At 47.2% G+C, this 22,033-nt stretch overlaps 1 protein-coding gene across 1 annotated transcript; it reads left to right on the top strand.

The window, feature by feature from the left end:
- The first annotated feature begins 9,250 nt into the window (after positions 1-9,250).
- Positions 9,251-11,272, top strand: LOC136500756 (transcription factor BHLH6-like). Its single transcript, XM_066496186.1, has 4 exons — positions 9,251-9,420; positions 9,512-9,770; positions 9,863-10,258; positions 10,899-11,272. The coding sequence occupies exons 1-4, from the start codon at positions 9,353-9,355 to the stop codon at positions 11,001-11,003; spliced, it is 828 nt and encodes a 275-aa protein (XP_066352283.1). The 5' UTR covers positions 9,251-9,352; the 3' UTR covers positions 11,004-11,272.
- The last annotated feature ends 10,761 nt before the right edge of the window (positions 11,273-22,033 follow it).

Here is a 22,033-nt window from a genome sequence, read left to right as displayed (position 1 = left end):
GTTTTTCTTTAAATCGTCAAAATCATGTAATTATACTGAATTATAAGCACTTATGGCACAAACACTAAGATTGCTATGATCCGTGTTGCAGATGCCGAACCGCCGATCTAATCGTCTAATGAACCGTGGACGTGCGCCCACCCCCGAACCAGTCGAACCAAATGGGGGGCGTGGTGGCAACAACCGTGGCCGTGGCCATGGCCATGGAGGGATACCCTTCAACCTGGAGAATACCCCGCCGCTTGATGAGGAGAACATTCTGCCACCACCACCACCGACCCTGGCAGAGGTGATGGCGCAACAGACCCAACTTCTTGCAGCTCTTGTTAACGGAGCAAACCATCACCAGGGAGGTCAGCAGAATGACTTCCAAAGGAAGCTGGAAGGATTTCTGAAGCTAAGGCCACCTACCTATGATGGCACCGACCCTGACCCGCTTGTTGCCAATGACTAGCTCAAGGAGATGGAGAAGAAGCTTGACCTCACCACTTTCATCGACGATGAGTGTGTTGGAGCTGCCACACACCAGCTCACAGGTGCAGCACGCGCCTGGTGGGATAGTTTTAGTGATTCCCATGAGGACCCTGCCAACATCTCAGTGGGAAGAGTTCGCCGAAGCATTCACTGAGTATCACATTCCCAAGGGTATCATGGAGGCCAAAGCCGAGGAGTTCCGCAACATCAAGATGGGAAAGGACAGGGTGACTAAGTACACTACTCGTTTCACCAATCTTCTTCGCTATGCACCTTCCTATGTTGTGAACTCTAAGAAGGAAAAGCTGTACTATTACCGTAAGGGACTTAACCTGCACATCAAGCTGAAGTTTGGCGGTATTGAGAGTAACACGTTGTGTGCTCTAGTGGATCACTGCATCCAGATTGAGAAGGACCGTGCTGAAGCTAGAGAAGAGTACAGGGAGAGGAAGCGTAAGCCTGAGGAGTCCCTCTGTGGCCGTGATCGCAAGAGGCTCCGCAGAGACGCACCATCCAGGGAACGCTCTCGCCACAACAGGGATGACAATCCTAGATCGAGTAGGGGTAGTGGGGGCTATACCACCAAATACTCCTGCCCTGCTTAGGATCATTACACCCAGGACCGTTATGCTCAAGACCACAACACTTAGGACCGTTTCAACTATTCCTGCTCTGTGAATGAACGCCCAGTACAAAACCGCCCTGCACCAAGCACTGGAAACTAGAAGGCACCCGCGCCAAACCCTACAGGCGGTACGCCTTGCTTCGCTTGTGGCCAGCCGGGTCACAAAGCCGCTGAGTGCCCTTAGAACTCAGCCGCTCAGAAGTCTCAGTTCAAGGGATCTGCTACTCATGGACGTCTCAACCATCTGGACGCCGAGGAAGCATAGGCTGCCCCTGACATTGTATACGGTATGTTTTTAGTTAATGGCAATACTGCATCAGTTCTATTTGACTCTAGAGCAACTTGTTCTCACATATCATCCAAGTTTGCATGAGAGCATGACCTGCCTATAACCCCACGTGGAAAGCCTATCATCACCAGCTCACCTTTAGGAGATCTAAAGTGCACCCACATCTATAAAGGAGTGAGTCTTACCATTGAGGGTCTTATCTTTAAAGCCGACCTAACCCTGTTACCTTCCACGAGGCTAGACGTCATCTTAGGTGTGGATTGGCTGACCATTCACCGAGGTATTATATCATGTTCACCTAGATATGTCCAAGTGATCCACCCATCAAGCCAAGTCATTAGATGTGAACCCCAGTCCGGAAAGTCCACCTCTATCCTATGTGCCCTTAAAGCAAATTTAGAATCAGCAGAAAGAGGAGAAGACAGTTCATGATGTGCCTATGGTCAGAGACTATCTCGATGTATTCCCTGAATAATTACCGGGTATGTCACCAGACTGTGATGTAGAGTTCATCATTGATCTTTTACCGGGAACAGGACCCTATTGCCAAGAGACCCTATCGCATGTCAGTTGATGAACTGGCCGAGCTTAAGAAACAGCTTGATGAGCTTATCTCGAAGGGATATATCAGACCTAGTGCTTCACCCTGGGGATCCCCCGTTCTGTTTGTTAAGAAGAAGGATGGCTCGATGAGAATGTGCATTGATTACCGGAACTTGAACGCAGTCACCATCAAGAACAAGTACCCCCTGCCAAGGATTGATGATCTACTTGATTAGCTTCGAGGTGCCAAGTATTTCTCCAAAATTGATCTCAGATCTGGCTATCATCAGATGAAGATTCGAGAGAGTGACATCCCGAAGATAGCTTTCGTGACTAGGTATGGGCAGTTTGAGTTCACCTGTGGTGTCCTTTGGACTCATGAATGCTCCTGCATACTTCATGAACATGATGAATAAGGTTTTCATGAATGAACTAGATAAGTTCGTGGTAGTATTCATTGATGACATCCTTGTCTATTCACCCACCGCTGAAGAACACGAACATCATCTGAGAACCGTGCTTGAGAAATTAGCACAACATCAGCTCTACGCAAAGTTCAGCAAATGTGAATTTTGGCTACAGGAAGTTGCCTTCTTAGGCCATGTACTATCAGCTGAAGGTGTCGCAGTTGACCCAGCCAAGATTGAAGCTGTGAAAGAGTGGGATCAACCCCATAATGTCATAGAAGTCAGAAGTTTCTTGGGATTAGCTGGATATTATCACCGATTCATTGAGAACTTCTCCAAGATAGCCTGTCCAATGACCAACCTTCTGAAGAAGACTAAGGAGTTTGAATGGACGCCCGAGTGCGAACAAAGCTTCCAGGAATTGAAATAGAAGCTTACCACAACTCCTGTGCTAGCATTGCCTGATATCAGCAAAGATTTTGTGGTCTATTGTGATGCATCCCGTCAAGGACTTGGTTGTGTACTGATGCAAGATGGAAGAGTGATAGCATATGCATCTCGACAGCTGAAAGAACATGAGAACCGTTACCCTACTCATGATCTTGAGTTAGCAGCAGTTGTGCATGCCTTGAAGATCTGAAGACACTACTTGATAGGCAACAAGTGCGATATCTATACGGATCACAAGAGCTTGAAGTACTTTTTCACTCAGGAGGATCTAAATATGAGGCAACACCGATGGCTAGAGTTGATCAAGGACTACGACCTAGAAATTCACTACCATCCGAGAAAAGCTAGTGTAGTCGCAGATGCTCTCAGTCGTAAAAGTTACTATCACACTTTGATCACTGAATCCGTACCACCTGAGCTCAAGGAAGAGATTGATGATTTCCAACTAGAGATACTACCTGCATGGCTTGTTGAATGAGCTCTGCATACAGTATGATCTCACAGATCGCATCCGTCAAGCTCAGAAAAGTTGTGAAGAGATCGAATATCTCCGTGGTCTGATGAAACTAGGCTACAAGACCAGCCACTAGGAAGATGAACAAGGAACCATCTGGTTCAAGAACAGAATCTGTGTTCCATCTAACCCAGCACTACGGGAGGAAATTCTGTCCGAAGCCCATGATTCTAAGTACTGTATCCACCCTGGAGGTTCAAAGATGTATCAAGACTTGAAGAAACACTTTTGGTGGAAAGGCATGAAGATAGACATTGCGGGACATGTGGCACAATGTGACACCTGTAATAGAGTCAAGGCTAAACATCAAAGGCCTACAGGTTTGCTAAAGCCTCTTGACGTTCTCGAGTGGAAATGGGAGAGCATATCCATGGATTTCATAGTTGGATTGCCCCATTCACAGAAAGGCAATGATTACATCTGGGTGATTGTTGATCGTTTGACCAAGATTGCTCACTTTGTACCAGTTAAGACCAAGACCAATGCCGAAAAATTAGCAGATCTATATGTTGAGCATATTCTCAGACTGCATAGGAGCTCCCTCTAGTATTGTATCTGATCGTGGTCCTCAGTTTGTGTCCCGATTCTAGGAAGCTCTACACCGGTCCATTGGAACCAAACTTGATTTCAGTACCGCTTATCACCCATAGACAGATGGACAGACAGAATGAGTAAATCAGGATCTTAGAAGACATGCTTCACGCTAGTGTGCTGAATTATGGCTCTGATTGGGAAGAAATGCCTACCCTATGCAGAGTTCTCTTACAACAACAGCTACCAAACCAGCATCAAGATGTCGCCATTTGAAGCTCTGTATGGCAGACCTTGTAAGACACCTTTGATGTGGTCTCAACCGGGTGAAAGATCATTCTTTGATTCCGCTAAGATCCAAGATGCAGAAGGAGTTGCTCAAGTGAAGGAGAATTTGAGGATTGCTCAAAGTCGATACAAGAGCTATGCTGACAAAAGAAGAAGAGAACTTGAGTTCAATGTGGGAGACTTCGTCTATCTCAAAGTATCCCCACTACGTGGAACTGTCAGATTCCATGTGAAAGGAAAGCTTGCCCCTAGATTTGTTGGCCCATACAATGATTTGCTAAGAGGATTAGAAAGCTCGCCTACAAACTTGAGCTACCTGAGGAATTGGTGGGTGTACATCCCGTATTCCATGTCTCTCAGCTACCCGATGAAGTAGTTCCAACTGATACACTTGACATTTAAGACACTCTCGAGTATAAAGAACATCCTATCATAATTCTAGGAAGAGATACCAAAGAGACCTGAAGCAAAACCATTCCTATGTGCAATGATTCAATGGAGCAATCACACTGAGAGAGAAGCAACATGGGAGAAAGAGTCTGATCTCCGACTAAACTATCCTTATCTTTTCGAAGGGTACGTACCAGTTTTAATCTCGGGGATGAGATTCTGTTAAGGGGGTTGGACTGTAACAACCCAAAAATCCATACATCAAAAATACCAACTACAAAATTTTTCTTAAAACTCCCATGTGTTGATGAGTGTCATGTATAGAAACCCAACCTAAGAGATGCATTAGGTCTAACCCCAACCCAAGTCAACACATAAGCATGGCATAACTCTTGGCATAAACATGTGATTAAGTTCCCTAAATAAATGAACCTTGCATGCATATTAATACCACTTGTGATTTGGATTCTTTTGCCTTATGTGATGTTTAACTAACTTACTTAATATTTATGATAAACCCTAACCAAATTGGCAACAAATAAAAGAGGAAGGAAAGAAGAGGGAGCAGCAGCAGCCCAGGCCTGCTCAGGGCTTGCGAGCCGGCCTAGCATCGCCGCCCGCACACACACAGCCGCTGACAAGCCAAGCCCGCTCGTTAGCCATCATGCGTAGCACACAGCCACATCGCGCCAAGCGCCTGACGACCCGACCCCGCTTGTCAGCACAGTAGCATCTTCTTCCTCTTGCCCACGCATTCTCCACCATGCGACCGGGAGCCAACCAGCGTGGCAGGCATGGGCCCAGGGTCACGCAAATCGCATGACCTTGTTCCCCTTGCACCACGCCCATGCTACCGCACGCGGGCCGTCGGATGCGCTGCACGTATCACCACTGCCCGATCATCGTTCGCCATTGGAGCCCTTGGAGCTCGGCTATAAAAGCCAACGTCCATGAGCCCTAACCCTCAGCCCGTTCGCCGCCACCGCTGGTGGCACAGCACCACACAGCATCAAGGCGAGAGAGTCGGAGGAGGGAGAAGCAAGGAGGAGAAGGAAGCCACGGCGGGGAGGACCTCACCGGAGCCAGGAGCGCCGCCCCGATTAGCTATAGCGACGTAGCTGCTCGACATGGCACTGCATCGCCTCATCACGGCCTCGCCTCGCCACCACACCGCCTTCCTACCACCACGAACCCTGCGGTGAGCCATCTTGCTGAGACCACCTCCCTAGCCAAATGGAACGTGCACCGCCATGATCGAAACCTTGCTGAAGCTTCGAGCTCCGGCCTAGCCCAACTGGTTAGCTAGAGAGACCACCATGGCCACGGTTGCCGAGACCTAGGATGCACCGTGCGCGCTGCCATCAGCCAAAAGGAGGACCCCAGCCATGACGAGAGTCACACTGCGCTCACCTTAGCCGAAGAAGAGGACCCACCGGAACCCTGCGTTGCCGCACCGCACCTTGTCGGAGCGCCGCCGCCTCTGCTTTGCCCTCATCACCGTGGCCAGAGCCCTAGGAAGCCCTAGCTATCGCCCTCGACCCCACCGTCGCACTCGCTGAGGCTTGGGGAAGCTATTGCCTACCCTAATCGGACACTAGCGCCGCCGTGGGTGCTCGCCGGTGACCTCACCGCCGGCGGGAGCCCCGTTGGGGAAGAGAAGGGGATTTTTACCACGTCGACCACGACCACGTCGACCACGTCCCGAGCAGATCCACCGAGCAGCTCCGACCATGACCTCGCCGACCACGACCACGTCGACCACGTCCCAAGCAGCTCCGCCGAGCAGCTCCGACCATGACCTCGCCGACCATGACCACGCTGACCACGTCCCGAGCAGCTCCATCGAGCAGCTCCGACCACGACCATGTCGTGCACGTGAACCAAACTCTGGGAAGGAGTAAGTGGACCAAGTCCTTCATAGACCGGCTCTGCAGTCTATGGACCAACGTAGGCGGGTCTCACCTGCGCCCGTAGATCACGGCCCATTAGTGGCCTAGTAAGACGACATGGCCGCACCAGCGCGCGCCACATGGCAGGCAAAGCCCAGCCCGTATCCAGGCACCAACCGGCCCAGTTTGGACCCAGCTTGTATTGACCATTGACCGGTCAAACGTTGACCGTTGACTAGGGCCACATGCCAGTGACACCGCCATGCGGACCCCACCTGTCAGTAGCTGATGACGTAGATAACGTCAAGCTAACGTCAGCATGCCACGTGGACCAGTCACAGTGTGACACAGTGTCAGCCCAAGGATTAATTCAGCCTTTTCCATTTTCAGAGATGATTTAAACTTCGGAAATTCATAACTAATTCATACGACCTCAGAAAAATACGAAACCAGGACCAAAATTCATATAAAATCGAACTTTACGCAATGAACCCTTGTTTGAGTGCATTTGGCTCTTTTGAATTTTCATTGCTTCTTTGTGCTATTCTATAGACGTCGCTAATGCGACTATAATTCGATCGTATGCAGACTCAGAGGAGAATCAGACGGACGAGGATCGTGAGTACCGTGAGGAGTACGGAGACGACTACACTGAAGGTGCCACATCCCACCCAATCTCGTAGCACCTATTATGCATGGCTAATATAGAACTGCTATTGCTTTACTTTACTGCTATAATCATACTATGATAGGACTTGCATGGTAGTATGCTTACTTGATGTCCTTTACCTTGACGCAACCTTACCCCTGCATACCCTACTATTAGGCTAGACACACGCTTACTGCTATATTTCATTGCTTATACTTCTACTACGCTTATACCACATTAATGTGTGGTGGAAACTGGTGTTATTTGGGCTATGGGGAGAGTGTTGCGTGTGTGACTTAGGTGTGTGGAGGGTGAGGGTTGTGTCGACCAAGTTGGAGTATACGACGAGCCTTGGGCAAGTCATGCCGTGTGGTGTTACCTGGGCACCCCTGGATTGGATACCTGTGGTGGGTAAATGGTATATGAGGTGGCCTTGGGTGTGAACCTGTGATGGGAGGAGCCTGAGGTGGAGGTGCTGTGGTGGCACGATAAAAGGAAACCCTGATGAATACAATCTGGCTTGGTCATCCCTAAGGACTTACTAGTACTCAGATTCACCGGGAAGCCTTACGTACCACTCGCCCTATATGGTGCGAACGGCCGGACTACTTGGTAGGATATTACCACTACTGCTAGGTTGATAGCGGACAGTGTAAGGAGGTACGGGGAGCGGAGGATTTCCCCCACACCCTTCCGAGACTTCATAGAGACCTTGTGGACCCAGCTCATGACTCACAATTTCAGCCACCCCAGACTAGACTTGGGGTGTATCAGGGCTGAATGGTAGAGTGACATTATCCTAGGCTAGCAAGCGGCCGGAATCAGCCCAGTTGACGACGGTCAGCGAGGAAGGCGGATCTTGTGGTTATGTAAAACCTCTGCAGAGTGTATGGTTGATTGATCGATACATATGCCGACTTATTGGCTATGGACCTTTCATGGGTTTCGCTTAAACTAGATAGCGAGATGAGTCCTTCTCTTCTTCCCCCGTGAGAGAGTGTCGGTCATAGCCAGGGGCTACGGGCCATGAGACAGTGCCGAGAGGGAGTTGGCCTGTCGACTGAGCGATGGTATGGTGATGATATAGAGATGGTGGTATATCGATCCCAGGATCGAAACCTGGCTTTGGACGGGAATGGGGTGGAATGTGTGTGGGAATGGTGTTAAAACTTGACTACACTATTATATACTTGATATGCTAAAACATAGGAAACCCCAGCCTTATAGGTTCCTTTTGATTATATCCAACTTGCATTCAATTTCCACAAAGCAATGCTCATAGGGTGGGAGTGGCCAGTACAAATCATACTGATAAATTTTGGCACACAGGTTCTGCTGAGGAGTATAGCTCCGAGGAGTTTGACGGTTGAGGGGTTCGTTCCTACGCTCGAGTTTGGCGATCTTATCTTCAAGCTGTTCTGAATGAAAGCTACTTTTGATTCCGCCAATGCGGCGATGTATTAAATTATGTAATTCTGCACTATTTATACTTTGATATTATCGTTGTATGGATGTGGTATTCGACTGAAAATTTGGGTAATAAGATGTACAACGGTCTTATTACACTACGACCCTGTGGATTTCCCTTCGCGGAAATTAGGTCGCTTCAACGTGGCCGCGGTGCACGGCGCGGTAGTCAGCCATCATCCAGCCCCGCATGGCCGCGCCGACCGAATTGGGGGTTTGCATAGGCAACATTCCGACTCGTTTGGAATTGGATTTCTCAGCTAGTTCTTGTCTTCCTCTGCGCTTTGGGAAAGGGTTAAAATTGGAAATTTCCCCATTCTTATAGAGCAGCTAATGGCCGTTGATTTTATGTTTTTTTTAAGAATTGATTTATGGTTGGTTGTAACAGTTTGTTGTTAGTGGTGTTTTATTTAATAATAAATAAAAAATAATCAACGAGGCGTGCGCGCACTTTGAAGTCGTTATCAGGGGGCTTAAGTCCACGCGGCTGCCAAGGTGGGGCCACGGGCGCTCTCGAATTCCCGCACGTTTCCATCCTGGTCATTACACGGAGTCACGCAGACGCAGAGGAGGGTCCGGGAGCCATGCGCGTCCGCGTCGGGTGCAATTTTCGCACGTTTCCCTCCTGGTCGTTACACGGAGTCGCGTCCGCGTCCGCGTCCGCGTCGGGTGCGGGGCCCTACCTGTAAGGCTCACGTGCCGGAGCCTATAAAAGAGCTGGAGGGAGACCAGTGAGCTCATCACTCCAGCAGCGAGCAAGAACTCAAAAAGGAACAGAGAGCACGGAGCAGAGCAGGACAGAGGAGGGGAAGAGACCAGAGCCAAGCCAGGCAGCCATGGAAATGGGCGACAGCTTCGAGTACTACTGGGAGACGCAGCAGTACCTGGAGTCAGAGGAGCTCAGGTAAGCCGCCGCGCCGGCCATCCGCCGCCATTGCTTTTGGATTTGGCAGGCAGGGAGTCTGATTCGAATGGAATTGCCGTTGCTGCTGCAGCATCTACCTGGGTACGCAGGACGACGCCCTGTCCTGCTACGACTCCAGCTCGCCGGACCGCTCCATCTCCAACTCGTCCTGGGCGCCGGCGGGGACGGTGACCACGGCGGCGCCCGGAAAGGACAAGGGCCCCGCCGACGCGGGAGGAGGTGCGGCTGCCGCGGCCGCGAACAAGAACATCCTCATGGAGCGCGACCGCCGGCGCAAGCTCAACGAGAAGCTCTACGCGCTGCGCAGCGTCGTGCCCAACATCACCAAGGTGAGAGAGTCCGTCCGTCGATCGGCATTGCATTGCATCGCATCGTCGTCCGGCGGCGAATTGAACACACTCCTGTTTGCAATGCATTGCAGATGGACAAGGCGTCGATCATCAGGGACGCGATCGAGTACATCGAGCAGCTGCAGGCGGAGGAGCGGCGGATGCTGCAGGAGGTGCGCGCGCTCGAGGCCGCCGAGGAGCGCGTCGACTACGATTACGACGAGGGCGCGCTCCTGGAGGCGGAGCGGGGGAAGAGGATGAAGCGGACGCAGTCCGCGCCTTCGTCCTCCTTCCCGGCGCCCGTGGAGGTCCTGGAGCTGCGCGTGTCGGAGGTGGGCGACCGCGTGCTGGTGGTCAACGTGACGTGCGGCAAGGGCCGCGACGCCATGGCCCGCGTCTGCCGCGCCGTCGAGGAGCTCCGGCTCCGCGTCATCACCGCCAACATCACCTCCGTCGCCGGCTGCCTCATGCACACCATCTTCGTCGAGGTACGAGCTGATTGCTCTGCTTTTCTTGTGGAGTTTTCGATTGATACGGATGACGTCAGGCACCATAGCTTTTGTAGGTTTGACCTTAGAATTTGACTTTTTTCACACATTGAAAATTTTCCCCTTTTTATTAGAAAAAGGTGGAGTGAATAAAAGATCGTCGTCCTGTTCCATTTGCGGCTGTTAAAACGAACTGAAAAAATTCCGCCAAGAGTTCCTTTTCGTGATCCACGTCAGACGCGAGTCTGATTGGTGATTGATGATAGAAAAAACAGAGCAAGAGGACGCCATGGCCGGCAGCCTCACATGCCGATAGCAGGTGGAAAACGATGGGCACGTGCTCAGGAACCGCAAGTCGCGTCGTGGTTGTTTCCATCATCCATGAATTATAGCTTAGTAATAAAACACAACAGATTTATTTTCCACATGCTTGTCAGCGACAGATTGTCGTCCCATGCCAGGCACAAACTGCACGTGCTCGAATTGTTGCACATGATTGGTGTGTGTGGTTAGCTGAGATTCCTTTCATGAATAATAATATGTGGGTGACTCCTAATTGACATTTTATATAGCAATTAATATTTTGCTAGTATTTGGATTTGTCTAAAAAGACTTACAATCGGGTGATTTTGTTTTTCAGGTGGATTTGGATCAAGCAAATCGTATTCAAATGAAGCACATGATTGAGGCCGCTCTGACTCAGCTAGATGCCGCCGGGAGCCCGCCAAGTGTGATGAGCTATTAGAAAGGGATAATCACGCTGAGTCGCTGACATGAGCCGGCCTAGCTATTCGAGTCGACCATGTCCATGTAGGAGTCAACAAATGCGTAATCAATGGTGTTTCGATCGTGTACTGCTCTTTTTCTCGACGCCCCTTGCCCATATATAGGAATTATTAGGAGGTGGCTGCTTTGCTATAGAGGCACTAGGTCAGGGGCTTTGTGATGGGGCTTTATAGAACTTTGGTGTAATGAACTGAGATGTAAATTTCAAAATAAGAAGTTCATTGACTCTGCATGGTCTCTACAAGGGGGAAAATCATGGTGAAAAATAGTTTCTATGATCCTTTATTGCAACAAATGCAACACAGGCAAGTTGCGTGTTCGCGAAAAAAAAAATATTGTAACAAATGAAACTATGATTATGGAAAATGACTTTCAAGTTCTAATCCGCTGATAACATGTTTTCTTTCATGAACCAGCACGTTCTCAAACAAAGTCTGAGTCCCTACTTAGATTAATAAAATAAGTTGCTAGCTACTTAAAAAAAAACTTCAGCTAATCTTAACCTAGCTTATAAATTATTTTGAACTATTCAACCACCCATCTTATAAAAAGCTATTAGCCGACTCCCTCTAGCTATATGTTAGAGCAACTTCAACAATAGTCAGTAAAGTAGGGCTCCTACTTTTCATTTGAGAGCTCCCCCAATTTTTAAGGGCACTATTTTTTAGAAATGGCCCTCAAAATAGAGGAATGGTAGCTGGGACCCGCTTGTCATTGACTTTCTCAACCAAAACACTTGGAGCGGTGGCAAAGGGAGTCATGATCGCTAGGGAAACCGCCTCTCGGGCGTGCTCCCGTCCTTCCGCAACTTGGCAGCGCTCCAGCACGCCTTCCTCAACAACAACGACTTAAAACGCCATCCCAGCCGACTTCTTCCATGGCCTCACCGACCTCCTCGAGATCTCACTCGGCAACGACCCCGACCTCAATGCCTCCCGCGATGGCAGCGGAGGGTTGACGCTCCCACTTACGCTCGCCAACTCCGTGCAACAGCTGCAAGTGTTGTCCCTCGACAACTGCAACCTCACCGGCGCCATCCCAGACTTCCTCGGACGCCTCATCAGCCTCCAGAACCTCACGCCATCACCGATGCTCAACAACCAATGGAATTGGAGTGGGTGGGGAAGGGAAGTGGATGAAGGGATTGGGGTCCATGGAGACTAGGGCCAGAGACGGCAACTCTGAACAACCGGAGTTGAAGAGAAGGATAGAAAAGATATTTCCCTCACCTTCTCTCTCTTGAAATATGAGAAATGAATAAAATAGTCAGTGTGGTGTGTTAAGGAAAAAGTACACGTTTTTATACTGATATTGGACAAATTTCAGAGTTGACGGTGTCCATCAGCACAGGCCATGTTTCTCTGATGTCCCTGAGTAAATTCCCCTATCTTTTAGTGTACCTTGTATAAGAGAAAGTAATTAAGTTGCCTTAAAAAAGACAGCCAATTAAAGAACCGTTGCAGGGAAGCAAAAGATGCCCAAATATAAGGTTGTCTCAAAGTTTAGCTGATTCAGACGACTTATAATTCCCATAATTAAACGGTGTCCTAACGACCAGAAGATAAAACAAAACAAGACTCGTTCCATGTCGTGTCATCCTCGGTGTACACAAAACTTTCTCTGGAAACATGTGAGACAGGTCTAACGTCTCGGTCCACAACCATTCATATTTCATTCACGCCACACCAGCCACTGATATGGATAGGAGACATCATTATTATACGTAGTACACGGCAAAATAGCTTTTGTTCCACGTGCTGTAATTGGGCTCTCTCGCCTTGCTTTCTTTTTGTCTCATCGTGGAGCTATCAGCTACTATGTTGGTAGCACATCGAACTGTCATGTGCTTTGAGGTGAGCGAAGATTTGATATAGTATATTTTAGAATAAAATAATGTATTTTAATTTTTTTGCTAGGAGCTGGTGACTGCTCTGTGATGGGGCCTAAAGAACTTTGATGTAAAATGAACTAGTAGATTTTGAAATAAGTTCATTGACTCTGCATGGTCTCTAGAAGGAAAAAAAGTCATGGTAAAAAAATAGTTTCTATGATTCTTTATTCGGCAAGCCTAGGCCGGCGTCCGGACACGGCTCCCGTTCACCCGTGCCTGCATCCCGCTCCCAACCACGACGTACACTTGAATAAAAAAAACCACGACGCACGCAGCTCTCTAATTCCGCGCCCATTGCCTCATCCCTCGTCCATACGGATGCCATGCCGGCTCCGGGAGAGACGATGCAGCAGAAGGTGGGAGGAGGAGATGCAACACCCGATTTAATTTTGAACATCCAAATACAACGGTTGCAACATACGTCTAAAGGCAGTTGAAATATTTGAAACATGCTTATGAAACACTTGAAAAACACACATGAAACACACTTGAAAACCATTGCAACATCCGAATAAAACACATGCAAACATATATGTAGAAGTTATGCAACATCCAGATAAACACAATTGCAACATGCGTCCGAAAAACATAGATGAAACATACCGCTAAAACATATGAAACACTCGACACATACTCTTACAACATGCCTCTGAAACAATTGCAACATGTGCAACATCTCCCGATCTACTTTTGCAACATTCATATGAAACAAATGCAACATACCTCTGAAACGCCTTAAACAATTGAAACATACAATTGCAACATAGGGAGAGAGAAAGCCTGGCACGGGGAGTGACGACATGGCCGCTAGATCTACGGGCATTGGGGGCTCCCAGTGGGGGAGGACGCCGGTGTGTGTAACACCCTCGGTGTTACACCCTAAATCAATTATTAAAACATGTCATGAGCATTATGTTTATGTGTTAATACATGTGATAAAGTGTGTAGATCAATTTTTGTAACTCAAAATGATCAATAAAAATTTTAAACGAAAGTTGATTCGGTAGTTCATGCATATCAAGTAGGGTTTAAAATCAATTTTTATTAAGCAAAAATACTATAGAACATGTGTGTGATACTCAAATAAAGTTGGAAGTGCAAACTTTGTAGATAACAATGAAATGATTGCTGTTGAAAAATAATATTGCTTAGTAATATTTTCAATAGCTTAGAAATACAATTTGAAATAGAGTTCAACTCAAAAAAAACTTAGAAAATTTTCAAGCTTGTGTACAGCTGGGCATTGCTAAGTTTAGCAATTTATTTAGAAAGATTGGATTAGAGTGTGATGCGGTGTTTTAGCTCGGCTGAGCAGCCTCATGCATTAGTTTGATCGTGGTGAAGTCGGTTTCGGTTTAGAGACAATGGTTTAGTGGTAGTCGCTGCTTTAAAATCTGTGCACAACACGTTCTCGAGCTAGCCCTCTGGGCTAGGCGCGGTCACCAGGCCACGGGGGCGCGCCATCGCGGTGTTGGCGCCCTCTGCGTGCGCACGTGTGCTGCCGCGCTTGGCCGGCCTGGTCGCCCTGACTCGACCGCGAGGAGCCACCGTTGTTGTGGCTTTCCCGGCTGAGCGGCACTACCCCTACCCCGCGCGATGCCACGCCGCCGACCCACCTCGCGCCGCAACGCAGCCGATGCCACTGTTGTCTCATCATGTCGCGCTTGCGCCTGCCCGCTACATCGCACTACGTCGCCTGTCGCTGTACCATGCTGCGTCACTGGCCTGCTTTGATACCGCGCGCACGAGGCTAGATCGCTGTTGCCATGCCATTTATGGCACTGCGGGGAGCGGGGCACGCCGGTCACGAGCATGCGTGCCTGTCGGTTAGCGTTTGGCTACGGGCCGCACTGGTCGCGTCAACCGTGTCCCATCAAGGCTCGCCTCATCGAGTCACCAGACGCACCCTGTCTCTCTCTCTCTCTCTCTCTCTCTCTCTCTCTCTCTCTCTCTCTCTCTCTCTCTCTCTCTCTCTCTCTCTCTTTCCTTCTCTATGCTGCCGCCGTCGAGCTACGCCAATGCATCTGCCAAGGAGGGGTCGTCTCCATTCAATTCCATGCACCAACAGCTCCGTCCTCACAGCATCTCATCAACCGCCCCCACCATGCCTTGATTATGGCCAGGCCGAGCTCTAATTTTGGAGCTTTGCTCCTGCTCCTGCCACCGCGCCATTAAGGCCTAGCCTGCCTCACCGTGGCTAGCTCCAACCTCGCAATCTCGCATCAAATTGACCACACCACTAGCCCTGCCTAGAACCCCTCTTCGTCGTGCGCATCCAAGTCACGGCCCTATAGCTGCCTCCACACCGCTGACATGGCCGTGTCGCTGTGGTTTGCCGTCGAGCTCACCACGTACACGCGACCATACTTGCTCGAGGTGTCTCTGGCCAGGCCACCGCCACCGGTAGGATCGTGGTGCGTCACTAATGCTTACACGTCACTTCTATTATTTGTTGCACGCTGTGGCTCACCAGAACGCGGTTGCCGCAGCTACAGGTCGCCCACCACTAGGGAGAGCCCGCTCTGCTTCACCTCCGTTTGTGCAACCACCGCCCATCGTCGCGCGTCGGCCCATAGGTGAGCATCGGTCCCATAGCTAGGCCTGCAAGGGTCCTGGTTGGCCAGTGTAACAGGGGCGTACCAGTCCACGCCACGTCGACGAGCGCAGGGTCACGGGACCTCCCCGATGCAAAGACAGCTTCTCTAGGAGTCTGTCGTGCATAAGTGATGATTGAGTAAATAGGATGAATAGTGGCTACGAGAATAGTAGGTAGCTCGAGGGCATTTTTGCTAAAACGCCAGCGCGCGGGGGCTCTCCGTGCATGGGCCGCGCCCTGTGTGGGCCGCGCTGGGCCAGTTTGGTTCGTCTTTTTAGTAAAGAAATAGAAATGGTTTTGTATTTTTATTTAAGAACCAGTTTTGTGTAATTAATCTAAAATTATGTAGATGTCCAAAAATTTTGGAATATATTTTGTTAGACTCCAGAAATTATTGTCTATTCGTTGGTGTATTTATTTTGTGTAAATATATGTTGACTTTAGGAGCCATTAAATTAATTAAGGATGCTTAATATTATTAGTTTAAATATTGTGGGAATTTTTATGGCAAAATGGTGATAGATTTAGCTTTGAAAATTTTACAGTAGCTTCATTATATTATTATGTGCTCCCTGTAATTTTTGTAGCCCTAGAATAGGTTAAGCACTAGGATGTTAGGTGCTCCTTGTTGTAATATAAGTTAAATCGCTAATAAGAGTAAGATTACATTTTAGTTGCTAAGTTAATACATATTAGATGAATCCATACCTGTTTTGGTGGAAATGATAGGCGGTTAGTATATTAGCCATTAGAGCTAGCTTAGTGGCTTAGTAGATGTATTCTTATATTAAGAATTGTTGTTGCCTTAATATTAAGGGTTGCATCAGTCATTGCATACATGTAGAGAACGAGTTGCTGAAGTTCGTGACCACCGGAGAGCAGGAGTACGAGGGTGGTGATCGAGGAGTACGAGGAAAGAGGTTCTCATATAGGAGGAAGCCTTAGAGCCACCAGCGACTGACTTAGATGACACCCCACCTGCCTAAGGCAGCTCCAGTGCATAACCCCTTATTTTTATATAATCATTATTTTATATATGTCATGTGCATTTACTGTTACAGGAATTTTATGAAAACCACATGCATAGATATAACTATCCTATGAAGTTCCTACTAGTACAGGTTCGAGTAGCTGCTATGCTTAGGTTTGTGGTAGCGTGAGTAACTTGATGTTACTCACACTAGGTGATTATTATAATTACTCTCATGATAAAATGGTGAAAGAAAAAATGGAGATAGGGCAAGGGATATGGTATGGGTATTGGTGGATGTAACAGGTTATGTCCCGCGGTCAACGGGGCTTAGCTTGGTTACACTGTTTTTCTTGTCTATGTTGATTAAGGACCATCCGGTGCTGTAGATGGTAGTCAGGTCACAGACTTATTATCCTGAGCACATACTTTTTTATAGGGTCGAGAGGCTCGTTGTGCTCTTGTCATGGGTTCTAGCTCTTTTTGGACCGACTGATTGGAGGTGGGGAAAGGTGGAGGTCTAAACACCATACTGAGATCGAGTCTCAATTATAGGGGCTTAGAGTCCAAATTTGGACGGGGACCTGGACCCCGTGATAGGAGTAGAATGGATTGGTCTTGTTTGTGCTTGGGGTACAAATAGAGCATGTGTTTCGAGGTACCCAGCTAGGATACATTAGTTCGTGAATCGTCATTTCTGTGAGACGGTACGACTTAGCTATGGTCTAGCACCGTAGTAAGAACTAGAAGATGAAAGATGGTAAAATGGTTCTGATTGCTCAACCCTTGCTTGAAAGTAGAACATGTGCTTATCTAGAATAGTTAGCTAATGAAGTAATCATGACTACCAATAAAACTTGACTGTAAAGATGGTAATGCTCTTCGCAAACAAAAGAAAACAGCAAACCCATATCGCCTATCATATTCCTTGGAGTCTAGAAACTATTCGCACTAGTCAGGTAAGTCTTGTTAGTACATTGTGTACTCAGGGTTTATTTTACCCCTATTGCAGGTGTAGCTTGAGGAGTAGCTCTTGTGTGAAGAATTCTTCTGGTGGGCATAGACAGATCCTTGTATCATTTTCGCTAGATGTTTATTTTTATTTCGCTATTTAATTATCGCACTCTAAACTCGGATATTGTAATAAACGATTTTCAAGAACTATGGTTGTATGAAATGGACTAAGTATTATAAGCTCGTACTCATTATTAGATTTTGGATATAAAACATGGATTGTTTCGAGTTCTCCCTTAGGGTGTGCTCAACGGAACTGCCCTGATGTAGCTCTCTTTCGAGGTGCTTAGTGTCTAGTGGAAGACGAACACCTCCATAGGTGGTATCAGAGCCCAATAATGAGTCTACTAGTTTAAAAACTCTTTTCAAAACCTAAAATTTGGCCAACAAAAGCTTTATGAAAAGTAGGATGCGATAAATTATGTAAATAAGTACAAGCCCTAGTAATATGGTCTATCTAGGTTAGTGGTACTAGTTTTATCTAATCAATCTTCTATAGATACACTAACTTACGCTGCGTAAGAATCGTTTAGCGTATGGGAAGTGAGTGTGCGCTGTGCCAAAAATTGTATACGAATGTCGCTATATTTTGGCTTGAGCGAACGAATAGGTCGATCCATGCATCACGGAAAGAGAATCTTGCTTAAACTAAACTCTCCCACATGTATAATTTTTGGATAGTAAATTGATAGGATAATAAATAAAGAGAAATGCTTTAACTCTTAAGGAAAAGATCTCGCTAGCAATCATTTATTGGGCCTTATCATCTCTCTTTAGTCTTTTGTTTCTAAATATGGAGGCTTGGTCCCTACTGGTGGGCTCCTATTTGTTTATAAATGAACCTTGAGATCTCGTCGTAGGAGCACTAGTGCTGGGACGGACCATGGTCTTGGTGAAGACCTGGGCGAAAATGGTCGTGGCGATGATTATGGCAATACCAACGGGGAGAGCCACGAGGGCCCATTCCTTAGTCGTCCTCCTCTGCCGCCACCACCACCTTTGATAACCTATGCCAAGATGATGGCTGAGATGTTGGTTGCCTGTTGCGAGTTAGCCCGTGCCTTGGAGATGCCGACACAGGCTATTGGTGGCTTCACCCATGGAGGCCCCGGTGGCAATGGTAGGAATAGGGGTGGTGCCCGCGGTCCCGAGAGGCCCTATTCCTATTAGGACTTCTTGGGGACACACCCACCCTTGTTCACGCTGACTAGTTGAGCCTCTAGATGCGGAGCATTGGCTTCGTATTCTAGAGCAGAAATTTTAGTTGCTCAATGTGAGTGACGAGCAGGAGGTGCGCTTTGCCGTACAGCAACTTCTAGGATCTGCCAGTGTTTGGTGGGACACTTTCAATGCCATATAGCCTATGGACCACCATGTGACTTGGTGGGAGTTTACCACTGCTTTCCATCAGTACTATATTCCTATTGGTTTGCTTGAACAGGAAGCTGTCTGACTTTCTAGAGCTGAAGCAAGGAAACATGACTGTGATGGAGTATGTGAACAAGCTTAAACCATCTTGCACTAGTATGATAGGACTCATGTGGATATTGATGAGAAGAAGATGGACTATTTCAATCGTGGTCTCTCTTGCATCTTGCAAGAGAAGCTGTATACAGGGAGCTATTAGACCTTTGGTGCTTTGATGAATACTGCCATTGCTATGGAGGGACTTCAGCATGACTCTCAGGCTAAGTGGAACTGCAAGAGGGTGATCACTAGGTCTTCTAGTCACCCACAATCTCAGAAGGTATAGGTTGTGAGGAGGGTGTCCTATCACACTCTGGGTGGACAGTCGTCTCGCCAGACTCACCAGACTCACCAGACATCTCCCACTTAGTACCATGCAAGACCTCAATAGGTGCAGCAGCCTCAGGGACAGTAGGTTCTGCCTCGTTAGGGATAGGGGAAACAAGCCGGGTGCTTGTTTCAAGTGTGGCAAAGAAGGCCACTATGCTCGTGAGTGCCCCCAAAACTAGCTTACTCGATCTTCTTAGCCTTTAGCCAACTCTTGTTTGGTCAAGATGACTATCATCAGGAAGAAGGTGCCCGTGAGCCACTCAGGACAGGTTAACTTCACTGAGGCTTAGGAGATTCCACAAGGAGAGCCCATGATGGCTGGTATGTTCACCATTGATTTCCACCCAACATATGTATTATTTGATTCTAGTGCATCACATCCATTCATTAGTATGGGGTTTGCACAAAGGCACAATATATCTACTATGGTTATTCCTATTGCCTATAGAATTAGAGCTCTGGGTGCGCAGTTGTGCATTAACACTGCAGACGGACACAAGTGAGACTAGTGCTAGCAACTCACTCTTGTCGTCTCTAGTTCATGTTATTGCCTAGGTAAGGCGTTGATGCAATTTTGGGAATGAACTGTTGAGAAGTTATGGGGTAGTTCTGAACCTTAGGCAGAGAATCGTTGAGTTGAAGCTTCCTTCTTCTGAGGATAGTATGTCTCTCCTTATGCCTTTAGTCTCTACCTTGCTAGTTGTTGCTCATACCAAAGCCTCTCCTGATCTTGCCTCTATTCCTATGGTCTATGAGTTTCCAGATGTCTTTCTCGAAGATCTACCTAGGTTACCTCCAGATAGGGATGTGGAGTTTGCCATTGAGTTAGAAACTGGTGTTGCTCCTATTTCATGGCGTCCTTACCGCATGGCTCCAAAGGAACTGGCAGAAATGAAGAAAGAGTTAGAGGAATTGTTGGAGAAGGGATTCATCCATCCTAGTTCTTTACCATGGGGTTGTCCAGCTATTTTGTAAAGAAGAAGGATGACACTCTTCGAATGTGTGTGGATTATCATCCTCTCAATGCGGTGACCATTAAGAACAAGTATCATTTACCTCGTATTAATACTTTGTTTGATCAGTTGGTTGGTGCTAAAGTGTTTTCAAAGATTGATCTTCATTCTGGGTATTAGCAAATTAAGATCAGGCCACATGATATACCAAAGATGGCTTTCTCTACTAGGTATGGTCTTCATGAATACCTAGTCATGTCTTTTGGTCTCACCAATGCTCCTGCATTCTTTAGGTACCTCATGAACTCAGTCTTTATGCTGAAGTTGGATAAGTTGGTAGTGGTGTTCATTGATGATATTTTCATATACTCCAAGAACAATGAAGAGCATGCACAAGCATCTTCAGATACTATTGACTTAGTTAAGGGAACACAAGTTGTATGCCAAATTCAGCAAGTGTGAGTTTTGGTTGGATCGAGTGCATTTTTTGGGACATGTCCTAACACCTGAAGGCATCTCTATGGATCCTAGCAAGGTGCAGGACATGTTAAATTAGAAATCTCCAAAGTCAGTGCATCAGATTCGTTAGTTCCTTGGTCTTGCTGGATATTATCGATGCTTCATCCCTGATTTTTCCAAAATAGCTCAGGCAATGACCAAGCTGCTCCAGAAGGATGTCAAGTTTGCATGGAGTCTGGCTTAGGAAGAAGCTTTCCAAGCCCTGAAGAAGTTTTGTACCTCTGCTCCTGTTCTTGCCCAACCAAATATTGATTGGATGTTTGACATGTATTGTAATGCCTCTAGGACTGCACTGGGATGTGTGCTTATGCAAGGCGAACGTGTGATCGTTTATGCTTCATGTCAGCTGAAAAAAACATGAGTTGAATTATCCCACCCATGATTTAGAGCTAGCCGCAGTTGTGCACGCTCTAAAAATTTGGAGACATTACATGTTGGGAAATAAAGTACATATTTTTATGGATCACAAGAGCCTAAAATATATTTTCACTCAATCCGAGTTGAATATGAGGCAACGGAGGTGGCTTGAGTTAATCCTTAGAAGTTCATTATCACCCTAGAAAAGCTAATGTGGTAGCTGATGCCTTAAGTTGGAAGTCACATTATGTTGAAGAAGAATCTTTGTCTCTCAACCATTCTGAGGTGTTAGCCCATATTGCTCTAGTCTTGGATCTACTTGAGCAAATTATTATAGAGCAAAGGCAAGATATTTCAAAAATTTTGTATATCAAAAAGTTAATTGCAGAAGGGCGGGGTCCTCATTTTAGTGTTGATGATCAAGGTGTGGTGAAGTTCAAAAACCGATTGGTGGTTCCCTCAAGTGATGAGCTTAGGAGAAAAATTTTGGATGAGGCCCACAACTCCAAATTATCCATTCATCTAGAAAATAACAAGATTGAAAGGTCCTAATGGCTAGAGGGGGGGTGAATAGCCTAATAAAATTTCTACAACAATACTTAACAAAGTGGTTAGATAATTTTGAGGCGAAGCGAGTGTTGCGCTAGCCTACTTAAAATGCAAGCCACCTACCACAATTCTAGTTTAGATAGTGTCTATTCACACAATAGCAAAGACACTATCCTATGTTAGTGTGCTCTCAAAGACTAACTTAAGAGCCACACCAACCAAGCAAGCAAGCTCTCACAACTAGCTACACTAAAGAGCTTGTCAACTAGTTTGCGGTAAAGTAAAGAGAGTGGTTAGGATAGTTATACCGCCGTATAGATGAAGAACCAATCAATCACAAAGA

This window comes from Miscanthus floridulus, chromosome 13 (assembly GCF_019320115.1).
Source record: "Miscanthus floridulus cultivar M001 chromosome 13, ASM1932011v1, whole genome shotgun sequence".
NCBI lineage: Eukaryota > Viridiplantae > Streptophyta > Magnoliopsida > Poales > Poaceae > Miscanthus > Miscanthus floridulus.
The sequence above is the reverse complement of the archived record's forward strand: the minus strand, read 5'-3'. Positions and strand labels throughout refer to the sequence as shown.